The sequence below is a fragment of the Pneumocystis jirovecii genome, assembly GCF_001477535.1.
Source record: "Pneumocystis jirovecii RU7 chromosome Unknown supercont1.2, whole genome shotgun sequence".
Taxonomy (NCBI): Eukaryota; Fungi; Ascomycota; class Pneumocystomycetes; order Pneumocystales; family Pneumocystaceae; genus Pneumocystis; species Pneumocystis jirovecii.
In genome coordinates this window covers 40,792-61,439 of record NW_017264776.1, presented here as the reverse complement: position 1 = coordinate 61,439, position 20,648 = coordinate 40,792, and the positions used below count along the sequence as shown (strand labels likewise).

At 29.8% G+C, this 20,648-nt stretch overlaps 9 protein-coding genes across 9 annotated transcripts; 4 read left to right on the top strand and 5 right to left on the bottom strand.

Moving 5' to 3' along the window:
• Positions 1-216: 216 nt before the first annotated feature.
• On the top strand, positions 217-1,609 carry T551_00344 (uncharacterized protein; the record flags this gene model as incomplete). Its single annotated transcript, XM_018372611.1, has 3 exons — positions 217-257; positions 309-499; positions 549-1,609. The coding sequence occupies 3 exons, from the start codon at positions 217-219 to the stop codon at positions 1,607-1,609; spliced, it is 1,293 nt and encodes a 430-aa protein (XP_018230945.1).
• A 668-nt stretch (positions 1,610-2,277) lies between these two features.
• T551_00343 (uncharacterized protein) lies at positions 2,278-4,441 on the bottom strand (the record flags this gene model as incomplete). The annotated part of the gene is made up of 9 exons (XM_018372610.1): positions 2,278-2,811; positions 2,852-3,100; positions 3,144-3,338; positions 3,383-3,511; positions 3,557-3,799; positions 3,852-3,947; positions 3,997-4,114; positions 4,162-4,259; positions 4,310-4,441. 9 exons carry the CDS (start codon positions 4,439-4,441, stop codon positions 2,278-2,280), a joined length of 1,794 nt encoding a protein of 597 aa, XP_018230944.1.
• Positions 4,442-4,782: 341 nt separating this feature from the next.
• T551_00342 (uncharacterized protein) lies at positions 4,783-6,811 on the bottom strand (the record flags this gene model as incomplete). The annotated part of the gene is made up of 4 exons (XM_018372609.1): positions 4,783-5,130; positions 5,175-5,354; positions 5,402-6,549; positions 6,595-6,811. 4 exons carry the CDS (start codon positions 6,809-6,811, stop codon positions 4,783-4,785), a joined length of 1,893 nt encoding a protein of 630 aa, XP_018230943.1.
• Positions 6,812-7,253: 442 nt separating this feature from the next.
• On the bottom strand, positions 7,254-8,275 carry T551_00341 (uncharacterized protein; the record flags this gene model as incomplete). The annotated part of the gene is made up of 4 exons (XM_018372608.1): positions 7,254-7,370; positions 7,420-7,576; positions 7,621-7,973; positions 8,054-8,275. The coding sequence occupies 4 exons, from the start codon at positions 8,273-8,275 to the stop codon at positions 7,254-7,256; spliced, it is 849 nt and encodes a 282-aa protein (XP_018230942.1).
• A 163-nt stretch (positions 8,276-8,438) lies between these two features.
• On the bottom strand, positions 8,439-10,910 carry T551_00340 (uncharacterized protein; the record flags this gene model as incomplete). Its single annotated transcript, XM_018372607.1, has 2 exons — positions 8,439-8,750; positions 8,799-10,910. 2 exons carry the CDS (start codon positions 10,908-10,910, stop codon positions 8,439-8,441), a joined length of 2,424 nt encoding a protein of 807 aa, XP_018230941.1.
• A 1,001-nt stretch (positions 10,911-11,911) lies between these two features.
• Positions 11,912-13,338, bottom strand: T551_00339 (uncharacterized protein; the record flags this gene model as incomplete). Its single annotated transcript, XM_018372606.1, has 7 exons — positions 11,912-12,073; positions 12,128-12,283; positions 12,324-12,423; positions 12,480-12,574; positions 12,615-12,941; positions 12,995-13,093; positions 13,147-13,338. 7 exons carry the CDS (start codon positions 13,336-13,338, stop codon positions 11,912-11,914), a joined length of 1,131 nt encoding a protein of 376 aa, XP_018230940.1.
• Positions 13,339-13,415: 77 nt separating this feature from the next.
• On the top strand, positions 13,416-14,403 carry T551_00338 (tRNA (guanine-N(7)-)-methyltransferase; the record flags this gene model as incomplete). The annotated part of the gene is made up of 6 exons (XM_018372605.1): positions 13,416-13,481; positions 13,533-13,591; positions 13,637-13,791; positions 13,833-13,984; positions 14,030-14,100; positions 14,141-14,403. 6 exons carry the CDS (start codon positions 13,416-13,418, stop codon positions 14,400-14,402), a joined length of 765 nt encoding a protein of 254 aa, XP_018230939.1. The 3' UTR covers position 14,403.
• A 127-nt stretch (positions 14,404-14,530) lies between these two features.
• T551_00337 (uncharacterized protein) lies at positions 14,531-18,347 on the top strand (the record flags this gene model as incomplete). The annotated part of the gene is made up of 9 exons (XM_018372604.1): positions 14,531-15,382; positions 15,430-15,661; positions 15,744-15,826; positions 15,871-15,972; positions 16,017-17,138; positions 17,184-17,468; positions 17,509-17,945; positions 17,990-18,171; positions 18,214-18,347. 9 exons carry the CDS (start codon positions 14,531-14,533, stop codon positions 18,345-18,347), a joined length of 3,429 nt encoding a protein of 1,142 aa, XP_018230938.1.
• Positions 18,348-18,736: 389 nt separating this feature from the next.
• Positions 18,737-20,498, top strand: T551_00336 (uncharacterized protein; the record flags this gene model as incomplete). The annotated part of the gene is made up of 4 exons (XM_018372603.1): positions 18,737-18,820; positions 18,866-19,919; positions 19,965-20,090; positions 20,134-20,498. The coding sequence occupies 4 exons, from the start codon at positions 18,737-18,739 to the stop codon at positions 20,472-20,474; spliced, it is 1,605 nt and encodes a 534-aa protein (XP_018230937.1). The 3' UTR covers positions 20,475-20,498.
• Between the last annotated feature and the right edge of the window lie 150 nt (positions 20,499-20,648).

Sequence of the window (20,648 nt, the reverse complement as noted above, 5' to 3'; positions counted from 1 at the left end):
CCTTGTTTTTAGAAATCCTAACATAAAGTAACATAAATCTCCGTTTTGCACGTATTTCTACACGTATTTACCTCTTCTTCTGCACTGCATAACGCTTGTTTTTTTAATCATTTTTCTTAATCTTTAAATATTCGCGTGGAGCTTTATCGTTGTTTCCAGAGCAATAGTCGTCAAGACAACCACTTCAGATAACCGCAATCTCATGAAATTTGCAAAATGCCTATTCCACCAGCATATCCAGAAACACATTTAAAGAGGTTTTAAAGAAGCATTTTTGGGTATAAATAAGACTAATTAACTTTACTTAGGATCCAAATTCACTGGAGTGATGGAGTAACAACTGGATATCCTCCAGCATCGAGTTGTAATCCAACAGTTAATGAAGATGGAACATTTGATTTTTTCCGAAAAATAGCAACAGGAGAAAGTAAAGATTTACATTGGCGTAGGAAATGTGCGGAATATTTAAGGGAACAGGCAAAAATCCAGGCATTTCAGGGTTTTTTGGCGAAAAAAAACGAAAAAAATAGGCTAATTTTCTGCATTAGGCATGGATTTTGTTCTAGATGCATTTCCAAAGAACTACAAGCTTTATGAGCATTGTAAACGCTATAATGATGCACGTCAAGAACGTAGAGATACATTTCTTTTTGGACATCCTAAGGGAATTCGTTTTCGAAGCCCTGCTGAGTTTAGTCCTCATCTTTTATGGATTGCACAGAGCAAAACACATGAGCGTGGAGAATGTCCATGCAAATACTGTGGAGGTGACCCAAAATCATGGAACCGGAGAAAAAACGGCTCGGATCAGATGCAAATTGAGTCTACTCATGATAAATTAGAAAGAGAGGCGGACCTTTGCCAAGAAGGGGCATTGTATCGTCCAGGAGAAGTTGTTTGGATGATTCAGGATAATCCAAATGACGAGTGGGTGGTTTGTATTGTTATTGATCGAACAGTATTGCCATGTGTTCATTTGGATGGAGTTTCATCGAAAAGTTATAGTTATCGTGTTAGAACTGTTAAAGCAGAAAAAAAAACGATGCAAGTGCCTCAGTGGATGCTTCGACCTTTGCTTTCGAGGTCTTTGAATGGTATGAAAGATCTAGAGGATCTTTGTGAAACTTGGTCTTTGTTTGGTTCTTACATGTCTGGTGTTTCTCCTAAGATTCATTGTTACAGTGGTTGCTGGATAGGGCCAGAAAAAATATGGAGAGGAGATATTGTTCGTTTTAAGAAAAAGTCGGATCCTCAGCAGTTGTTTTCTATTTTTGATAATGTCCTTGTTATCAATTCAATATATAAAGAAAATAAATCAGGTAATATTTTAGTTTCAGGAAATGCATGGTATTTTACATCGACTCCATGTCAAATTGATCCTTTACTTCATATACCTCAAAAATTAGCAAAAGTTACTGAAGTTCTAAATATATGCTTGGGATGTAGTAATACAAAAGATATTGAATTTACTTGTTCTTTGTTTGATATTCAGGGACGCTGGTATGAACCATGGCTAATACCCAAAGGAACAATTCTTAATGAAATTATTTTGAAACGGAAAATTAATACTCGAAAAGAAGCATTCACAGGTGAATTAAATTTGAATTAATCATACTTGGTGTATTTATATTTAATCAAAATATCTGGTTCATTAGATTAGAATATCTTTTTTTCATATCTTAATTCGTTGTAGAGCTATCCAAAAGCTGTTTTTTACTTGAATTTTTATTGTATTGCATAGTTTGATTATTTTAATGATAATAAATGTTGATTTATAATTAAAATATTTTTATTACTTTAATGACCTTTTTTAAACATATTGTTACTATTGTTTATATATTTATTAGCTTATCTTGTTCATATAAATATAATTGTATCCGTTAAAATATATATTAATATGACATAAATGTATACAATACATAATATTGATACGTATAATTACTTATATAATTTGAATTTTAAAATACGATTTTTTGTTCAAAAAATTATTCATTTAATACTATAAAATTCATATTTAAATTATAAAAAATATTATATTATATATAAACGTTTTTAGTATTTGGTAATCTCTATTAAAATCTTATATTCCAAACTTCTATAATTATACAGATTACAAGTGAATTCATAAAAATAAAAATATTTATAAATTAAAAAATGATGAATAATTTTATATTCTATATTATACAAGTTGATATCAGTTCATAATGTTATAAGTTATGTGAAAAAACTGTATTAATATCTATTTGATAAGATATTGTAACTAAGTATTTTAATGAATTATATTACTTGAAAATTTTGTTGTGAATATTCCTCAAAAGACGATGAAATGTTCTGAATATGCAAAGAGGATTCAAGAGGATAAAACGGTTTAAAAGCTTGCATGTTATTTTGCTGAAATGCAGGAAAATTTGCAATTTGAGAATATGATATTTGAGATTGATGACAAGTATTAGTACCAAAAGATCCAGAAATAGAATGAACATTAGAACATATTTTAGATGTATATTTATTTATCATATTAACATTATTATTTGGAACTATTTTTTCTGCTGGGTTAGGAATAATCATTTTATCGAAGCTTTCGTATAAGGTATTTTCTGATGTTTTTGATTTGTTTTCATTTATGACATCTATAGGATATTCATGTGTTTCTTTTGAACTTTGACTACATTTTGTACAAATAAAAGGAATTCCATTATTTTCATTAGGTTGCTCTTGTAATTTTAAAAATATTTCATCAGCATTATGCTGACATTTTACATGTTCCCACACCATACATTGATCACAAGCAATCATTAATTCATTATCCAACTTATATAATTAATAAAAAAGTCTAAAGATAAAAACTTACATAATTTTTACCAGATATACCACATACACAATTAAAAATCCAATCAGTATTTTTTATTTTTTTATTTTTTATATTTTTCCGTTTAACTTTTTTAGTACTTTTTCGTTTAATTGGATTAGTCTTTAATGTATTTGAAGAATTATTGAAATTAGAAATATCAATTTTTTCACTGTTTTCTTTTTGTAATAATTCTTTTAATAATTTTTCTTTTTGTTTTCTATCCCTTGTTTCCATACGCAATTTTCGATCCTATTAATTATTAATATATGGAATTAAAAAGGAAATAAAATACATATTCAATTAATTGGTTTTCTTCTCTTTTTTTTATCTCTATTAACATGGCTAATTGTTCTTGTTCTAATCTTTTTTCTTCTTCTTGAAGTTTCATAAGTTTTCTTTGCTCTATACGAGTTGATTTTTTACGATGGACTATTGCTTCTGCTTTAAGTCTTTCACGTTCTTTGAGTAGCCGTTCTTTTTCTTTCTTCTATAAAACACATAAGCTTGTACCATATACTTAAATTAACATACCTCTTCATTTTCTTGAAGATATGGTAAAATGTTTTTTTGAAGATAATTATATAATGTATGTTCATTTTTATTTTTTGAATGAGAAATAGAATTTACAAAATTTTTCCAATCATTAAAAGTTACACAAACCTAAGAAAAAAATAAGTTCTAAAACCACAAAAGATATAATTTTACATTTTCCCAGTGCCCTATTTGAGGACTTTGTATTTTCTTATCATCAGTGGTTGAGATATCAATTAAATCAAGATCATCATCATCAACAATTCGTCTTCTTTTCCTTTTTTTATATTTAGTATCATTTTTGCGCGACTTTTCATTTGGAAGACGACGAAAAGTATCTAAATGTCTATATAATCGATTATCATCTAATAAATAATATGTATAGCCGAGAGAATCATATCCTATTGGATCTATTCTCTTAATTATATATTAAAATATATCGAATAAATAGATTAATTTCCATCCATACCCATGTAACTTCATCCGACTCTTTTGCACCAACACGTTCTCTAAATTTTTCAGGATTAAGTAACTGCCATTCACAAAGTTGCAATAAAACTTGAACCTTCATCTTTTCTTTAGAAAAAATAGAATACTAAATAATACTTGCTTGCCTTTGTAAAGATATCAAAAGAATCCCATGAATAAGGGATTTCTTTATCTCCATAAGGATTATTTTCTGGTTTACGAAGAAGGAATTGTTTTCTTGTATAAAAGTCCACATTTTCCGCACTAAATCCATCAAAAAAGAAATACACCATATGAAAGAATAAAAATACTTAATATGTCTGTTAGAAGATAAATATCGTACGAGACCATATCTTATAATAGTCAATGTATGAGGTTCATGAAATCCGAGAAGCTCTTGCTCAAAAAACTTAACGGAAGTAAATGTATAAGTCATTATATATAGATATTTATACTTACTTCAATGTCAAAATCATCCAGTTTTAAGATTTTATGGAAAAGAAATAAAAACTGACTTAATATTGCAAATTCTGGCATATTTCGAAGTGCATGAATAACAGAGTCAGTTTCCTTATTTTTTCTATAGATCATCTTAAAAAATATAGGATCTATATATATAATATTAAGTTTTGTTATCAAAATTCTGTTTTTTTAATGAATCATAAATTTCTTGATAAAGTTTATTTCTTCTTTGAAAAAAATAAATTCGTTAAAAACAATATTTTTGTATGTTTTAAAGAAATATTTAAACAAAATGAACTGTAAACGAGTACTTTTTTAGTTTTATACGTATTTTATCTTAATATATAAATTGTATTTTTTCCAAGCATATTTGACTCATTTCGATTAAAAATAAGAGTAAAAACGATTTAAAATAAATACATAAGTATGGTATTTTATTTAAACATTGTAATGCTGTTCTTGTAAATAACTTATAAATCATCATCATCTCCAAAAATTGATGTAAATACATCCATATTAGGTCTTTCCTTTTCTAATGCTTCGTTCGTTGTGTCATCTATATTTAAGTTCTCCTGTCTTTTTTCTGGAAGAACATATGTTTGATCCCCTTTAACTTCCCGCATAATTCCTTCAATAATAGACTTATCTACTAATTCATTTTTTGGTTTATCATTAATATCAGATGTAGTTGGCTTGTCTGGATATGGATTTCGAACATTAAATCGTTTACATAATAATCGTGCAGGATAGAATGGGATAATTATTCGCGTAAGGCTTCCAAACATGTTCATTTTTGCAGCTTCTTCTGCTGCATTAACCTTTATTTAATTAGAAAAATAACTTTTTTAACAAAAAAATATACCTCTTTTATAGGAAGATCTATAATTCCACCCTCTAAAGAATTATCAACAACTGAGACAGGAGAAGATGTTGATGATGTTGTAAATCTACTTTTCATCATACCAGTCATTGGTTTGAAAATACGCGCTGACTTAACAAACTCATCTACTTCTTTTTGATAGTCACGAGATGCAGCTATATTCTAAAAATTATTCAGCTTTTAAAAATTTTTTGATAGATTTAAATTACTTCATATGAACCACGCTGGATAATGCCAGCATGTTCTTGAAGAAATATAATATATCTTTTTCTTTTTTCCTCATTATCCTCATAAGGCATAAATTTATTATTTAAAGCATCAAGAGCTGTTTTCTTGTCTATTAGTGGAGAATCAGCCTTTAATGTACTACATAGAATCGACCCTTCATTTCGTGCGGGTGGAAGATCCGTTTTTCCTGTTGCTTGAACTACACGTTCTCGAGCAGACGGAGAAAGGAAATCAAATACTGATTTTCCAAGAAGAGGTGTTTCGCCAAGTATAGCACCCCTATCCCTAGGCTGTAAAGCTCCTCCAAAAGTTTTTGTTTTTTTAGAATGAGGAGCAGAAGGAACATAATCAGGCGGAACTACTGGTGGTTCAAACCATGTTTTTTTCTCCAGACGATAAACTTCAGCAATTATGAATCCGTTTAAAGGTAATGTTCCATCTTGGCAACGCTTTACTTCAACGCTAGTGCTATTTTTTTTTCGAGGAACAAACAAATGTTTTGTAACAGGTTTAAATTTCGTACTAGTAGATGTACTTTTTTCTTCGTGATCTAATACGGTATCATATTTAATTTTTGAGGGCCCAAAGTCGTAAACTTCATGATCATATTCATTGTCATCTTCATTTAATACTCCATATCCAAAACTTATTCCTGAAATACCAAATTTAGGAGTGGAGGTATTTTTAATATTCTGTGGACGTTCAATTCCTGGAGAAGGGACATATCCTAAGCCATAAAGGTCCGTTTTATTCTTTAAAGGTTCCAGTACAAAATCTTTACATGCAAAAAGAAATTTTGATGCATATTCATCCTCTACTTCTCCATCATCTCCTTGGACTTTTGTTTTTTTTATAAGAGGACCAACACCTTGTCCTTCTTTCCAACCCATTTTTTTCAGCAAACGAACACCAATTGATTCTTTTTTTATAATTAAATCATCTAATATACTTCTTTTTATTTCTTGATTTATATTTTCACTTCCAATCCCAATAAAATCATCTCTTGTTTTAAGACGTCTTTCTTCTTCTCTTTCTGCAAAATCTTCTGAATCCATATAATCTTCAACTCGGCCTACTTTCAATACAGCTCTTTCTTTACGTGAAGATCTAAACGACTGTGGTGTCCATCCTATCTTTATTTTAATATTAAATCATGCTTCCATTAAAAGTTAACCCTCTTTTGATCCAACTGTATTATAGTATCCTGCACTAAAACCACCAGTAAATGCACCATGAAGTCTCCTTCTTCCTCGTTCATCCCGAACTTCTTGTTTCCAGATGGGCTCGTATTTTCCTTCTTCTATACCCTCACTTCCTACAATACTAGTACCAAAAAATATATAATCTTGTTTATCTTCTTCTATACGAGGTTTTTTTCTTGATAAATCCATTGGTAATACCTTAAGTATTCCATTGAATGGGATATTCAGAATGGGTCTTTTTTTACCTTTTTTAATTAGAATAAAGTCTAGAAAAACAAAAAAATCTATAAGTATTCTAATAAAATAACAAATATAACGTTTAAATACTTAGTATTTTTTATAATATTTTGCATAACATGAACTTTTTCTAAAGTTAAATTTCTCGATGTTGGAAACTACAAGAATCGTATCTTAAAGAAATCAAAAATGAGTAGAATAGATTTTTAAAATAATAATATTATCCTATTAGTTATGCTTATTATGCCTATAATCAACTCTATACATAAAATTTTGTGTCTTACATCACATAATATCTAATATTCAGTGATGATCTATGTTTATACATGTGTAAACTTGCAATCATAAAGTATATATATATATATAATTAGATGTTTTTATAAAAACCCAGATTTTACTTCACAGAAAGAATGCTTAATTCCAATGTCCAAACCCTTCGTGCCCATACCTTTACCTTTCCCATGCTCCCTTCGATATTCGTAAACTCCATACAGTCCCACCAACATTTTCTCTATAAAGAATTAGCCTTTCATGTCTGTGATTAACAATGGCCAATATACAGCAGGTTTTCTCCAGAATAAAAGAAGTTTTTGACTGGTATTAATAGACGTTGACGGTTTATCGTTATTTTTTACTTCTGTTAAGGCTAAACTAGAAATGCATGCACGTGATGGCTCCAGTACCCGCCGTGGCCATTTATCTTCCTTCTTAAATCCGCTTTCCTGCTTAGTTATTTGCATAATATTGCGGAATAATTCCACCTTGAACATAACATATCAATTAAGTACTGCTCCGATGTACCAATACCTCCATTTGATTCAACATTCTTTGTCCTCCAAAGCCCATCAAATACCCCATCAATATCAACAAGCCGCTTCCCAACTTCACGTTTCAGCATGTGTCTGTTGCATATCCTTTCTCCCTGTGTTTCTTCCTTTGTATCATCCGGTGACGGTGCAATCACATAGAAATCAAGATCTTCTTTTAAAACAATAATAGCCACTTTTCCTGGAAACGGTGCTCTCTGTTCATTCAATGCTTCTTGTTCTATACGTGATGTTGAAACCGACTCACAAAAGAATTGAATCACATAGGATAGAATTGACGAGTCATACTAACATTTCAGTCAGAAATGCTCTCATATTACAAATTTCATGCAATTGTTGCAAATATACATTACTTAGAGATACATACATCTACAAAAACTGGTTCACCGTTCATTCCTTCATTAATCATCCATCCATTTGGAAATAAACACAGTAAAATACTTTCTGGAAGACTGATCAGTTCTTCTCGTTCTAATACAATTTTTTCTCCGCGTAGATCTAATGTAATGAGGCTTCCTGCTTCTTCTTGGTCCTCTTGAACTGATGATTTGGTACTTTGCTGCAGAAATTGTGCAATCATTTCTGCCATTGTATTTTGTACGTTTGGCTGAGCATACGAAGTTGAATATATAAAGTCTAAGGTACGAGGAAGTAGACTATATAGTGCGAACAATGAGAGAAGAAAAAAAGAGAAGAAAATACATAAAAAAAAGGTTTGAAGAGGGGTACAGATTAAAACAAGTGGATATTAACTATACAGTTTTTTTTAGGATCACAAAACTGAATTCGTCTTCTTCAGGGAAGTACTCGTCGCCGTCATCAAGCTCTAGGGGAGGGAGGACAGTGGGGAGTGAAAAGGGCTCGTCTATTTCGTCGTCATCGTCGTCATCTTTTTCTTTTCCGAGGGTTTTTGGGTCAGATTTTGTTTTGAAGATGTGTTTTTCGTATCCATTTAGATGAGAAAGAGGTTTTGAAGTGGTCCCATAAGCTTGGCTACTCTCACAATAGTCATCTTCTTTTTTCTTTTTCTTTGGGCTGAGGATGGCTTCAACCATGTTCCAACACTAGGTCATATTAGTGTGTAATTGGAAGGAAGATGATAAATGCTATACCTGGTCATAATGGGTCCAAAAAGCACGGGGAACAAGGTCATCTACCATTCCAGCTTTCATCCATTTATGACACATTGGACATTGTGCTTGTATAGATTTGTCTTTGATGACTTCTACATTTTCTGGATAAGGATAAGGATATCCATATTTGCGTATTCCATGTTTGTATCTTTTGTGGTACCAAAAAGCAGAACACTTTGTGACATACCAATTTCCAAGTAAACAAGGATCGTTTTTATCTTCTCCAGAATCGTATCCTCCAGGTGGACATAGAGAACAATGTGCTTGCTTTTTGTTACCTTTATACCGATAATACTCAGGATTGTAGCGGTCAATAAACTCAAACTTAGTGTTTTGGTATGGCCTCTCATTAGGATCTGAGTGAACAAGAAGTTCACTTGATATTGTATAATGGTCCAGAGGTACTATTGGATCAAATAAACTTGATCGATAGTAAAATCGGTCATCTGTATGTATTGGCTTAAGTCCTTTGTTTCTTAATTGTGGTGCTAGATTTGGTGCTTTCATTTCAGTACTCAGCCTTAAATAGATAGCAGGACACTGCATAACAAAGTCTTCTTCTTTGTAAGTTATTAATTCTTTAAATTCTGGAGGACAATTCTCTAAAGCTTTTGTTAACATAGATGGATTGATCCTCTTTTTAGAATTAAGGAACAAAGGAACATCCTTAGAACCAAAAGGGAGATCTGGTGGAAGAAATAATAATTTTTTTTTTTCATTGTTTTCCTCTTTTGGCTTGGAATTTTGATTTTTAGGAGCCCATTCCCAATTCCAGCATTCTTGATAGCCTTTTAGACAATGCATGTAAGCAGGTTTCCATGGAAGGGCAATTGGTGGTGTATAGTTTGATAATGGTTGAAGACATGCGGTAAGAAAATGTTTCCAATTCAATCCTTGTGCATAGTGGTTAAGTTTAAATATAACCCTATGAATAGTAAGTATTGAATGTACTTGTTTCATAGAGTATTGAGTTTTTAGTGTATTATATGAACGAATAAAAGATGCAAGAATTGAATTATCTTGACATATATTTTGAGGTGATAATGGTATTGAAGTAGGGATAGTTGTAGGTGTGACTGATGCTAGATTATTCGCTGTTTTCCATAAACAATTTTGAATTTCTATTGAAGGATCATTAGAATTGTCTCTGTACTCATAAGGATAAGTTGGTGAAGATAAAGATGCAGGACATATTGTATTGGATTCTATAAATAAAGGTTTCCAACCATTTTGTAAATCATGATTATTTAAAAGGTCACAAAAGTTTTTTTGAAATTCTTTAGAAGTCATATGAAAATCAGAAGGTTTTAACATCATGTTAGAATCAAAAGCGCATTCTGTATTTACTCTTAAATTAGGAAAATACGAAGAGAAAGTATTGTCGATATTTGTATCAATAGTAGATAATGTTTCAGGGGATTGATGTTGAGACTGATCATAAAGACTAGAGTTTGTATTAATAGTTGGTAAGCGTTTGTGAATATGCTGTTGAGACTGATCATATGCATTAGACAATGTTTGAGATGATAACATTGCATCATGAGATTCTTCCCATGTTGATGTAAAATTATCATTAAGGTTATTAATATTTGTAGTACTGTTAAAAATATCAATATCGTTGATAGAATTGACTTGTTTTTCTGTCTCTAAGACATGTTTATTATCATATGCAGTAAATGTATTAAGCTTTTTTCCAGAAAGTGGCATATTTTCTTCTGATTCACTAAAAGGTGAATGAAGAAAGTCATTTTCTGGCTTTTCCAGTGAACTTAAAAGTAATTTTTGGTTGTATTCAAAAATCATCTCATTGAATGTAGATTTTTTATATCCATTAGGATTCATATATACTTCGAAAAAGTTTGTAGGATTAACTCCATAATCTATAATATTATCTATTTCTTGCATTGATCTGACCATAGGTTGATCATTTAAAGATGATAAAGGATGAATATAAGGTATTGTAGAATGTCCATGTGCATGACTCAACAACTCATTATAAACAAACTCTGGCTCTTCACCGTTTAAAGACGGAAAAAACCATAGATTTTCTTTTTCATTAATTTCATATGTATCACTTACAAATGCTTCCATTATTTCCTGTTGATTTATTGATATGTTTATTTTAAATACTTTAGACTGTTCTTCTATCAAACTGTTTTATCTGCAAAAAATTAACTTTTGTATAGTTTTTTTTTATTTTTGAAACACTTCTTCTCTTTGTTTTTCTCTTATATCTTTTTTTTTAGTTTGTTTCCCATATATTTTTTCTTTGTATTTTTGAAAATATTTAATACTCAACCTCTGACAAATCCAAACAAAAACAAACAACTCTATTCTTACTCTTACTGATGTTTTATTATGAACAAAGTATTTAAACTTTTAAAACAAACCTTATAATAAGGTTTTTAAGCAGATCTTTTTTTAAATAAACGTTATCGTTATCACTCCGTCTAAAGTACACTTGATAAGCCTAAAAATATAGTGTCTTACGAGTAAAGATAAAATGTATAAAATTCTAAAAAAAATTAAGGGAATACAAATATGAAATTTTATATATTACCTAACATTAAAAATAGAAAATAACAAGAGATATTGAGTGCAAAGTTTTATGTATTTTGAAATTTGATAATTGTATAGTAAATGGATAATGCAAAAATAAAAATTATTTAACAAATAGAATGGAGTTTTATGCATTTATATAGAAAAGACATATATTTGTAGTCATACTATTAAAATGGTTTATTTTTTTTAAAAAAATAAAACTCAATAGTTTTATAAGTATATGAAACAAGTATAAATTCTATATCCTCTATATAAAAAGATAAAAATCTCTCCATGGAATCTTAATGACTATTTCTCTACTAAAACTTAATATAATTTAAATGAAAAATATCTATCAAATTTTTAAACATGGTCAGATACTAAATAAGTTTAAAAATCCAAAGTATTTTTGACCAATAATAATCTTAAATATCACTTTGTTTCAATCTGATAATTTTTTTCAGAATAATTCGTATTGTCAATTATCTATTTCAAAATAAACTTGAAACATATCTACTTATAAATTTCTCTATTTTATATATATTAAAAGTTTATTCTCCAGATTCAAGCCAATTTCCGAATTTTTCAAGTCTAGCTTGTTCATCTATATCATTTTCATCTATTGTTTTATTGCTACTTTTACGATATCGAACTTTACCATCATAGATTTGAGCTTCTACTACTTTTCCTCCAAAATAACGTCCATTCATCATCTTTTTTTTGTAAATACTTATATAAAACATAAATTATTAGAATTAATGCTATACCTTAACACAAGCTAATGCACTTTCCTCATCAGAAAATCGCACGCTTACAACTCCCTCAGGCTCCAAATCAAATAAAACAACATTTGTGACATTTCCTATTTTTGAACACTCTTCCCAAATATCCTCTTTAAGATCCATTATAAGTGTAATATCATCCTAAGTGTATTAAGCAATACTTAACATATTTTTTTTATACTTCAAGTTCCTTCAGAGTAAACATATGTTTCAAAATAATAACTTTTGACCACCTTCCTGAAGAAGCAGCAGAACTATTATCATCCCATTCTGATACTTTGCTTAAATATGTTAATAAAGTAGTGATTTATTTTTAAGAAAAAATATAAATACATACTCACTTAATTTTTTCAATTTCTGTTGTAACTTTCGTTTTTCATTCATAGATCGTTTAACCACATTGTATTGAGATTTTTTATAAGACACATCCGCCTTAAACAATCAGCGGTGAAACTACAAAGTGGTGTTCTACCTGCTGCACTCTCATTTTTTGCCCATTCTTGTCATCTACACGCAGACACGTATCATCAAGTAACTGAATAGCAAGCTTAACACTTTCTTCTCGAAAAAATACAACCATTGCGTCTCCCTTTGGTTCTCCTCGTTCATTCATATAGATTTTGATTCTAGGTTTGCCTGTATCAATATTTTCACTTATCACACCACATTTAGAAAATCTTTCTCGTATTTCATCTTCTGTTACATCCGGTGGAAGATTAGAAATATAGACTGCTGTATTCTTTGGAGCTGTGTTTAATTTCTTGTTGAATGTTTGATTCTCTTTTTCTCCCTCTTCTGCCTATATACTTGATGATAAACATCTAAAATATGCCACCTTATAACACTGCATACCCTTTTTTTGCGTTTCCGCTGCTTATTTACAGGAGCCGATTCATCAACACCTTCTACAGCGTATGCTTCCTGCTGACGTCGGATTAATTCTTCATCTGTCTAAAACACATTTTTAAATAAATTTCAATACTTCTAAACTCTATTTTACTCACAGATAATATCCAAATCCCACGCTTATCATCGTATTCATATTCATTTCTGTCTTTGTCCTCATACGTCCATCTGTTTTTACGTAAATCAAATTCAATTGCTTCATTGATTAAAGGATTTTCTTTGTATATTTCGTTATTATTTGGCGATAAACTATTGTCTTTATTGTCAATATCCTGCTTATTTGTCTCCATTTTATAATTTATACGTTGAACATAATATATATCGTTTTGCTTTATTAACGTCAGATTTTTGAAAAAAAGTACTTGAAATGACTTTTGAAGAGGGAAAAAAGCGTAAAAAAAGACAAGAACATGTCTATGACGAGATTCCTAGAGTAATTCTGGTTTTTTTCGTATAAGAAAGTATATATAATTAGTAAAATTAGAAAAAGTTTTATAGGCAAAGAGCACACTCGAATGTATTTTCAGATCATCTTCTAGATTAGTGAGTATACACAATGAGGATGTGGGATTGTTAGTAATTTTAAAGTCCAGTTAGTCCTTATGTCATGGACTGGTCAGTTCATTTTCCAGATGTAGATTTTAAGAAGACAGGCAAAAAAGTTGAGATTTTGGATGTTGGCTGTGGATTTGGTGGATTACTTATTGCTCTTTCAACAGTCTATCCGGATTTATTGATATTAGGTGTGCTTTATTGGCTTGGTTTTCTGTCTTATTTTAGACAGGTATGGAAATCCGTATGCAAGTGACACAATATGTTCAGAATAAAATTGTTGCTCTGAGACATCAATTTTCTGAAAATAAGGCATATAGAAACATTTCTGTTATACGTATGAATGCTATGAAGTTTTTGCCAAACTTTTTCTGTCGACATCAAGTATTTTAATTTTTTTTACATATCCTTCTAATTATTGGCTGAAAGCTTTCAAAAATGTTTTTCTGTTTTCCTGATCCTCATTTTAAAAAATCTAAACATAAAGCACGGATCATTACGTATTATTTTTTCCATTGATTCATATAATAATTATTATAGATTTACACTCCTTACTGAATATGCTTTTATTCTTCGTCCTCAAGGAATTATTTATACAATCACTGATGTAGAGGACTTACATAATTGGATGGTTGCTCATTTGGATCATCATCCTTTGTTTCAACGTCTTTCTCAACAAGAACTTGATCATGATCCTTGTGTTGCTATAATGGCATCTCAAACAGAAGAAGGAAAAAAAGTATCTAGAAACAATGGGAAAAAAATCATAGCATGTTATAGAAGATTAGATGATATTTATTAATTTTTATTGTATAATATTTTACAATATTTTAAAAAATATTTCTATAAAACTGGATTTCGTTTGTCGATAAATCGATTTAAATGTAAAAAACTAATAAAACAGTTATCTAATATTATGTTACGTCATTAATGAAAGACGTATCATTGAAATTTGTGTTTTTATATGTCATAGTTTCTATTCTAATTGGGCTTATTTTTCGTTTTTTCACTTTTTATCAAATTCTTATTATAATTACTATTTACTGTGCTTTATTTCTAATATCTTTTCTTTATGTAGCTTCCAAATACCTTAAGAGATCCAGAGTTAGGGACTACACAGAAGTAATAAAACCTTTAGCGTTTACAAAACCATCAGAATGGATAAAAGCAGTTGAAGCTTATGAAAAAGAAATGTCTACAGATAACTTACGTTTACCAATTCATGACTCTCAACTTATATCTGAGGCATTTGATAAGATTATTACACTTATTATTCGTGATTTTGTGATGAGATGGTATAAAGAAATCGCTCCTCATGGTACTTTTCCTATTGTTGTTGAAAAAACTATTCGATATTCTTTAATACAGCTTGGAAATCGTATGAAAAATATAGATATAGGAGATGTTATTGTTAGAAAGATTATACCAATAATTACCTCTCATATTGCAGAATTTTCAGTTGCAGATGCGAAAGTGCAACATCTTGGCCTTAAACAAAACCTTACTGATTTAACAGAATTGAATCTTGCTGTAGCAAAAAAGTACAACAATGGAAAGCTTCATCCAGCTGTTACATTTTTTCATTCAGGAAGTGTGATTTATCAGAAAGATCATCTCAGAAAACTGGTTGGCCGAATTATTGGTTTTATATTACCTGACTCTGAATTGAACAGTAAAATCGTTTTTACTTTAGTTAGAGAGATTATTTCGTGTGGTGTTTTATCTCCCATAATAGAATTATTAATAGATCCTGATATATTGAATCAACTAATAGAGACTATTGTAAGTCTTATATAAAATATTTTTTGTTTAATAATAGTATATATTAGAGTAGTTCTATAATACGAGAACGAAAAAAGATTAAACATATTAGAGATGTTCTTAAAAAACATTCAATATATGAAAAAATTGAGAAACAAAAATATACACCAAAGTTTTCATTAAATGATAAAATGTTTGAAAGATATATACGTTTTATAAAACATTGTAATAATTTATCTAATTTAAGAAGAATGAGGAATGCTCTTGCTTTAGAAAACCATAAGTTTCAATCAAACATAAGTATATTAAAGAAAAAAAATGACAAAATTAATTAGTATATTAGATTCTAATAAACATGATTCCCATAATAATTACTCTATAGAAGGTGCTTTAGCTAAGTTTCAAAAAAGTAAATATTATTTAGAAAAACAAATAGGGATGTTGACAGGAAATATAAACAGTGATGTTTAATTTATATAAAATATTTTTTTATTTTTAACCTTTGATAGTATTCGGGTTTTGTTTTGCAAACTCCAGAAGTTTTGTTTGCTCAAAAAGATGTCAAATTAATAGAAATATTGCATAATGTTTCAGGTTTATCATATTTTATGGTAAATATATTTTACCATAAATTAATAATTTGTTAATTTTTAAGGAATTTATGGATCAGAAAAATAGAATAGTCCTAGTTCAATTTTGGCTTGTTGTGAATGGTCTTAATAATCCCTTCGATCACGATATTTCTTCAAAAAATGATCCATTAGGTGCAATTTCTATTTTTCCTGAAAATATTAATGTTAGATTATCATATAAGGAAGATGTTTCTACTGTTTTTGAAACATATTTTTCAGAAAATCTTTTAAATATATCTGAAGAAAATAAAAATATTGTTAAGGAATTTATTGAATTACCTGATATGCCTGAAAAATATCATAATGCTAAAATTGTTTTATCTAAAATACAGAATGAAGTTTTTGAGATTATGCAAGAAAAGGATCTTCCCGGTTTCATAAAGAGTGAAATCTTTTTAAAATATTTGACCACAATAACAGAAGAAACTTCAAAAAATTTCAAAGATACTTCTCAAAATCATATATATGATAATACATCGACAAAAACTTATATGACACCAGATTTTAATTCTGAATACAATTCTAATTCTACATTAAGCATTCCTTCTACTCAAAATTCTAAGAAAGGAACATGTACTAATAATGATATTGATTTTGATATTTTACAAGAAGTTGAAACTGTATTGAATGATATTATAGATAGTGATGATGATAATCAGAGAAAATGTAAAACAGATACGAATACAAAAAATGCAGATTTGTCTGGAAATTCTTCAAAAATATCTCTTGATTGTTTGAAAAAATCTTTAACGACAGAATCTTCTGATTCTAATTCTTTCGATAACTATTTATATTCTACAGATAAAAAAGTTCGTGCTCCATTGTTCGAAGAATCCGAGCAGCTTGACATAGATTTATCTTATGATAATCAAAACATTGATGACTTAACTGACGCAGATATTCATCATGCATCACCTGGTGATCTAACTCTTTCTGAAGCTATTGATAATATTTCTCTTGAAATTGATAGTTTGATTTCTGAAGAATCGGTTCTTAGTTCTCTTATAAAAAAAGCAGAACTTACTAATAGTGTCTCTGAGCTTAAAATTTTTAAAAAATCAATTAAAACCATTCAATCAGAAATTCATCGTAAAAAATATCAAAGGCAGCAATATATAATTCAGGAAAATGATAACTTGCTCTATGTTAGTTTAATTATATTTTTAGAATTTTATTTTTGATTTTTATAGGGAAGATCAAAAATATCTATACCAACTGTAACAATAGGATTAGAAATGGATGGATCTGAATACACTTTGTATATAATAGAAATACAAAAGTTTGATTCTTCTAAAGTGGTAACAGCAGGATGGATTCTTGGGCGCCGCTATAGTGAATTTTTTCATCTTCATCAAAGATTAAAAGCACATTTTCCAAAGGTGCGAAATATTGAGCTTCCAAAAAAAAGTGTTGTTTTAAAAATGCAAAAATCTTTTATTGAAGGAAGAAGAGTTATGCTTGAAAAATATCTTCAGGTGAAGAATGTTTTTTATTAAAAAATATTAAATTTGATAGACTTTATTACAAATTCCAGAAGTCTGTGCATCAAAAGAGTTGCGTATATTCTTATCTCAACAAAATTCTACATTACCGTCATTACAGAAAGACCCTGACTCTACATCTTATTCAGATCCACGAGAAATTATTGGATATATTTTTAAATATTTTTCAGAAGGAGTAGATGATTTGCCACTTAATTCTTCTTTTATAGATAATTTTTCCGAAACTAATCTTAATATATTGGACGCAATAACAATAAAAGAAAATAACAAGCCTCCTGTTAACCAACAAACTCAGAATTTAAAAGTTTTAGAAAACGATGCAACAGCATTTACAAAACCAGTATGCGATTTGTTTTTGGAAATCTTTGATCTTAAGAAGTCAAATAATTGGTTAAAAGGCCGTGCAATTATTATAATATTACAACAATTGTTAGGAGGTGCTATTGAGAGGTATTTTTCCTTATTAAAATATTTTTTCATTTGTTAATAATCAGAAAACTTCGTGAAACTTTGCGACAAGCCTTTGAAGAGCAATCTATTTTAAACATACTTGAAGTATTAAGGAATACCTTGTGGCCAAACGGAGTATTAATAAAGAATCGTCCTTTAAGATCTTATGAAGAAAAAATAAAAACAAGGCTAGAAGCTGGTTTTTTATTTTCTGCTATATTTCCTAGTTCGTTTTGTTCTATTTAATATCATTTACTAATCATACAAGGTTATCTGCCTGATGTTGCACACAAAAAATTATTCAATATATTGCAAAATTCTTTGTTAAATTCGCATTTAGTATTCAGTATTTTTGATGAAATTATTGAAATTATTTTTCCTGAAATAAAAGAAACAACTTAGAAACAATCTATCTCTCACTGACTATTTATCAGTTCTTTTTTAATCATCATACCCAAATACAAGCTTTTTCCTTATCAATTTCTTTCGATATCGCTTATCTCTAAATCCATCTCGGTCTAACCTCTTTTTACATATTCAAAACTACAATACATATATTTTAAACTATTTGCTTTTTTCATGCAACTGCTATATTTTTGCCTCTCATTTGTTTCTCAAAGCTTAATAATTCCTGATTCCCCAGTTCAATCTAGACATCCGTTGCCTGGCAACATATGTTGCCGTGGTGATAGTCGTTCCTATGGCAACGCCTACTTTGCACGCTCGTCGACAGACTCTCTGCATCCAACGACACAAATATCGTGTTTTTCTTAAAAGCCCAAATAAAAGGAATGCGCAGCCGTGCAGAACATAATTACACCTTTTTAGAACCTGTAAAAGATGGATCAAGGCTGCCATGGCGGAGTGTAAGCACGGTAAGTTGATAATCACAAGATATTTTGGTTTATCAAGAGATATAGCTTGCATATACAAGTTTGGCGACAATAGCAGCAACTACAGGACGTGTATTGGCACGTCCGGAGAGAAAACCTATGAATGGAAGTAAAACAGTGGCACAGATGCCAATGGGGATGCAGGAAGGACAAGAAGAAGAAAAAATGAAGATGCAGCGCCGATGTATAGGTTTGCATGGGGGAAGATGGGGGACAGTGTCTCTAACGTCATTATCTACAATGACATCGGGGGTACATGTGGTGCCAAGTGTGTCGTTACGGAAATGGGGCAAGGAACATGCTCTTCAGCACCGAGAATTGGCGCTGAATATGTCTCAGGGATATGATGTTAAACATATAACATCATGGAAGCCATATTTTGGTTCTTCTGAGGGGAGGAAGAAGTCTTTTTCTAGATCGTCGAAAACAATGATTCGTCAGTTGTACCCGTTCAAATCAAAGCGCCCGGTACCCTGTTTGGTGCCGATTTCTGATGTGGATAATCAACGTCCTTGTTCCATTTTTAGCATGGATAGTGTTTGTGAGTTTTCAAACGATAGTATGGTTTTTTCGGATCCTGAATTTGTTTCGTATAAATATTCTGCATCATCGTCTCTAATACCTTCGTTAATTATGAAGGATATACCGTTGAATGTTTACGCTATGCGCAAAAATGAAAAATCTGTGTTTAATAAGGATGTCTATATGGATGAAAAGTGCAACGTTCGGGTTGATCAAATTTTCGAGATCATTAATCCATTAAATAAGCTTGCGATTAATGATAAAGAGGTTTATGAGTGTTCACAATTATCGAATAAACAATTATTTTGCCCTGTTTATAGTTTTTCAGATGAAAATCTTTTTAATAAAACGGAATCGTTGCATCACAATACTCGTAAAAACCTTGATAATACATCAAACGATATTTTATGGGATAATTTCAACGAAATTGAGCATACTGATCAGAAAAAAACATTTGAGTCTTTTGCATCTACAAACATGTTTTTAATGAATGAAAGAGTACCGAGTTTTTATTCACAACATAAGGAATTTGAATGGAATAAAGAGTATATAAAAGAAGGTATACTATTTGCTTTTTTCTTTTTTTTCCTTAGCTTTTATTTAGAGTCGAATGAAGCATGGGATGAAGATTTCGATACGGATCTTATTATACCGATAGATATTGCTAAACGACAAGATGCTATTAGGAGTCATCTTGGTAGTATACGAAAATTTGCATCATTAATTGAAGGTTATTTATGTTTATTTTTATCGATGTTTATAATAATATTTAGATTTGAAAGATTTAAGAAAAATTGCACAGAAAGAGGGAGATAATGATGAAATATGGCCAGAAGTAGAAGCAATTATTGCATTAGGAACTTTGGAAAATGATGTTTCGGATATGCATGAACATGATTCCCTAAATAATTCATCTGTTGATGAAAAACAAGATATGTTTAGAGAAGTTATTATGAGAGCTATAGGGAAACAGTTTCCTACTGATGAACCAATCGGTTTAAGTCCAGATAACTTGTCAGGGTTTGTTAATTATGCAAGTTTGTTAAAAGAAAAATGTCAAGGAATTGTCGACCTTGTTCACACTTTTTCTAATATTACTCATCAGGATGTTTAAAAATACTTATTTGTGTTTTTCAATAAACTATATTATAGATTTTGTATTTTATTTGGGTAATTAACATTTAAACGTATCCTTTATCAATTGTTTAATCTGTTGTTTAATTTTTAAAGCAATAGATTTATTAATCATTTTTCACCTTTTAAAATCATAAATTCTTTTTGCTTTTGT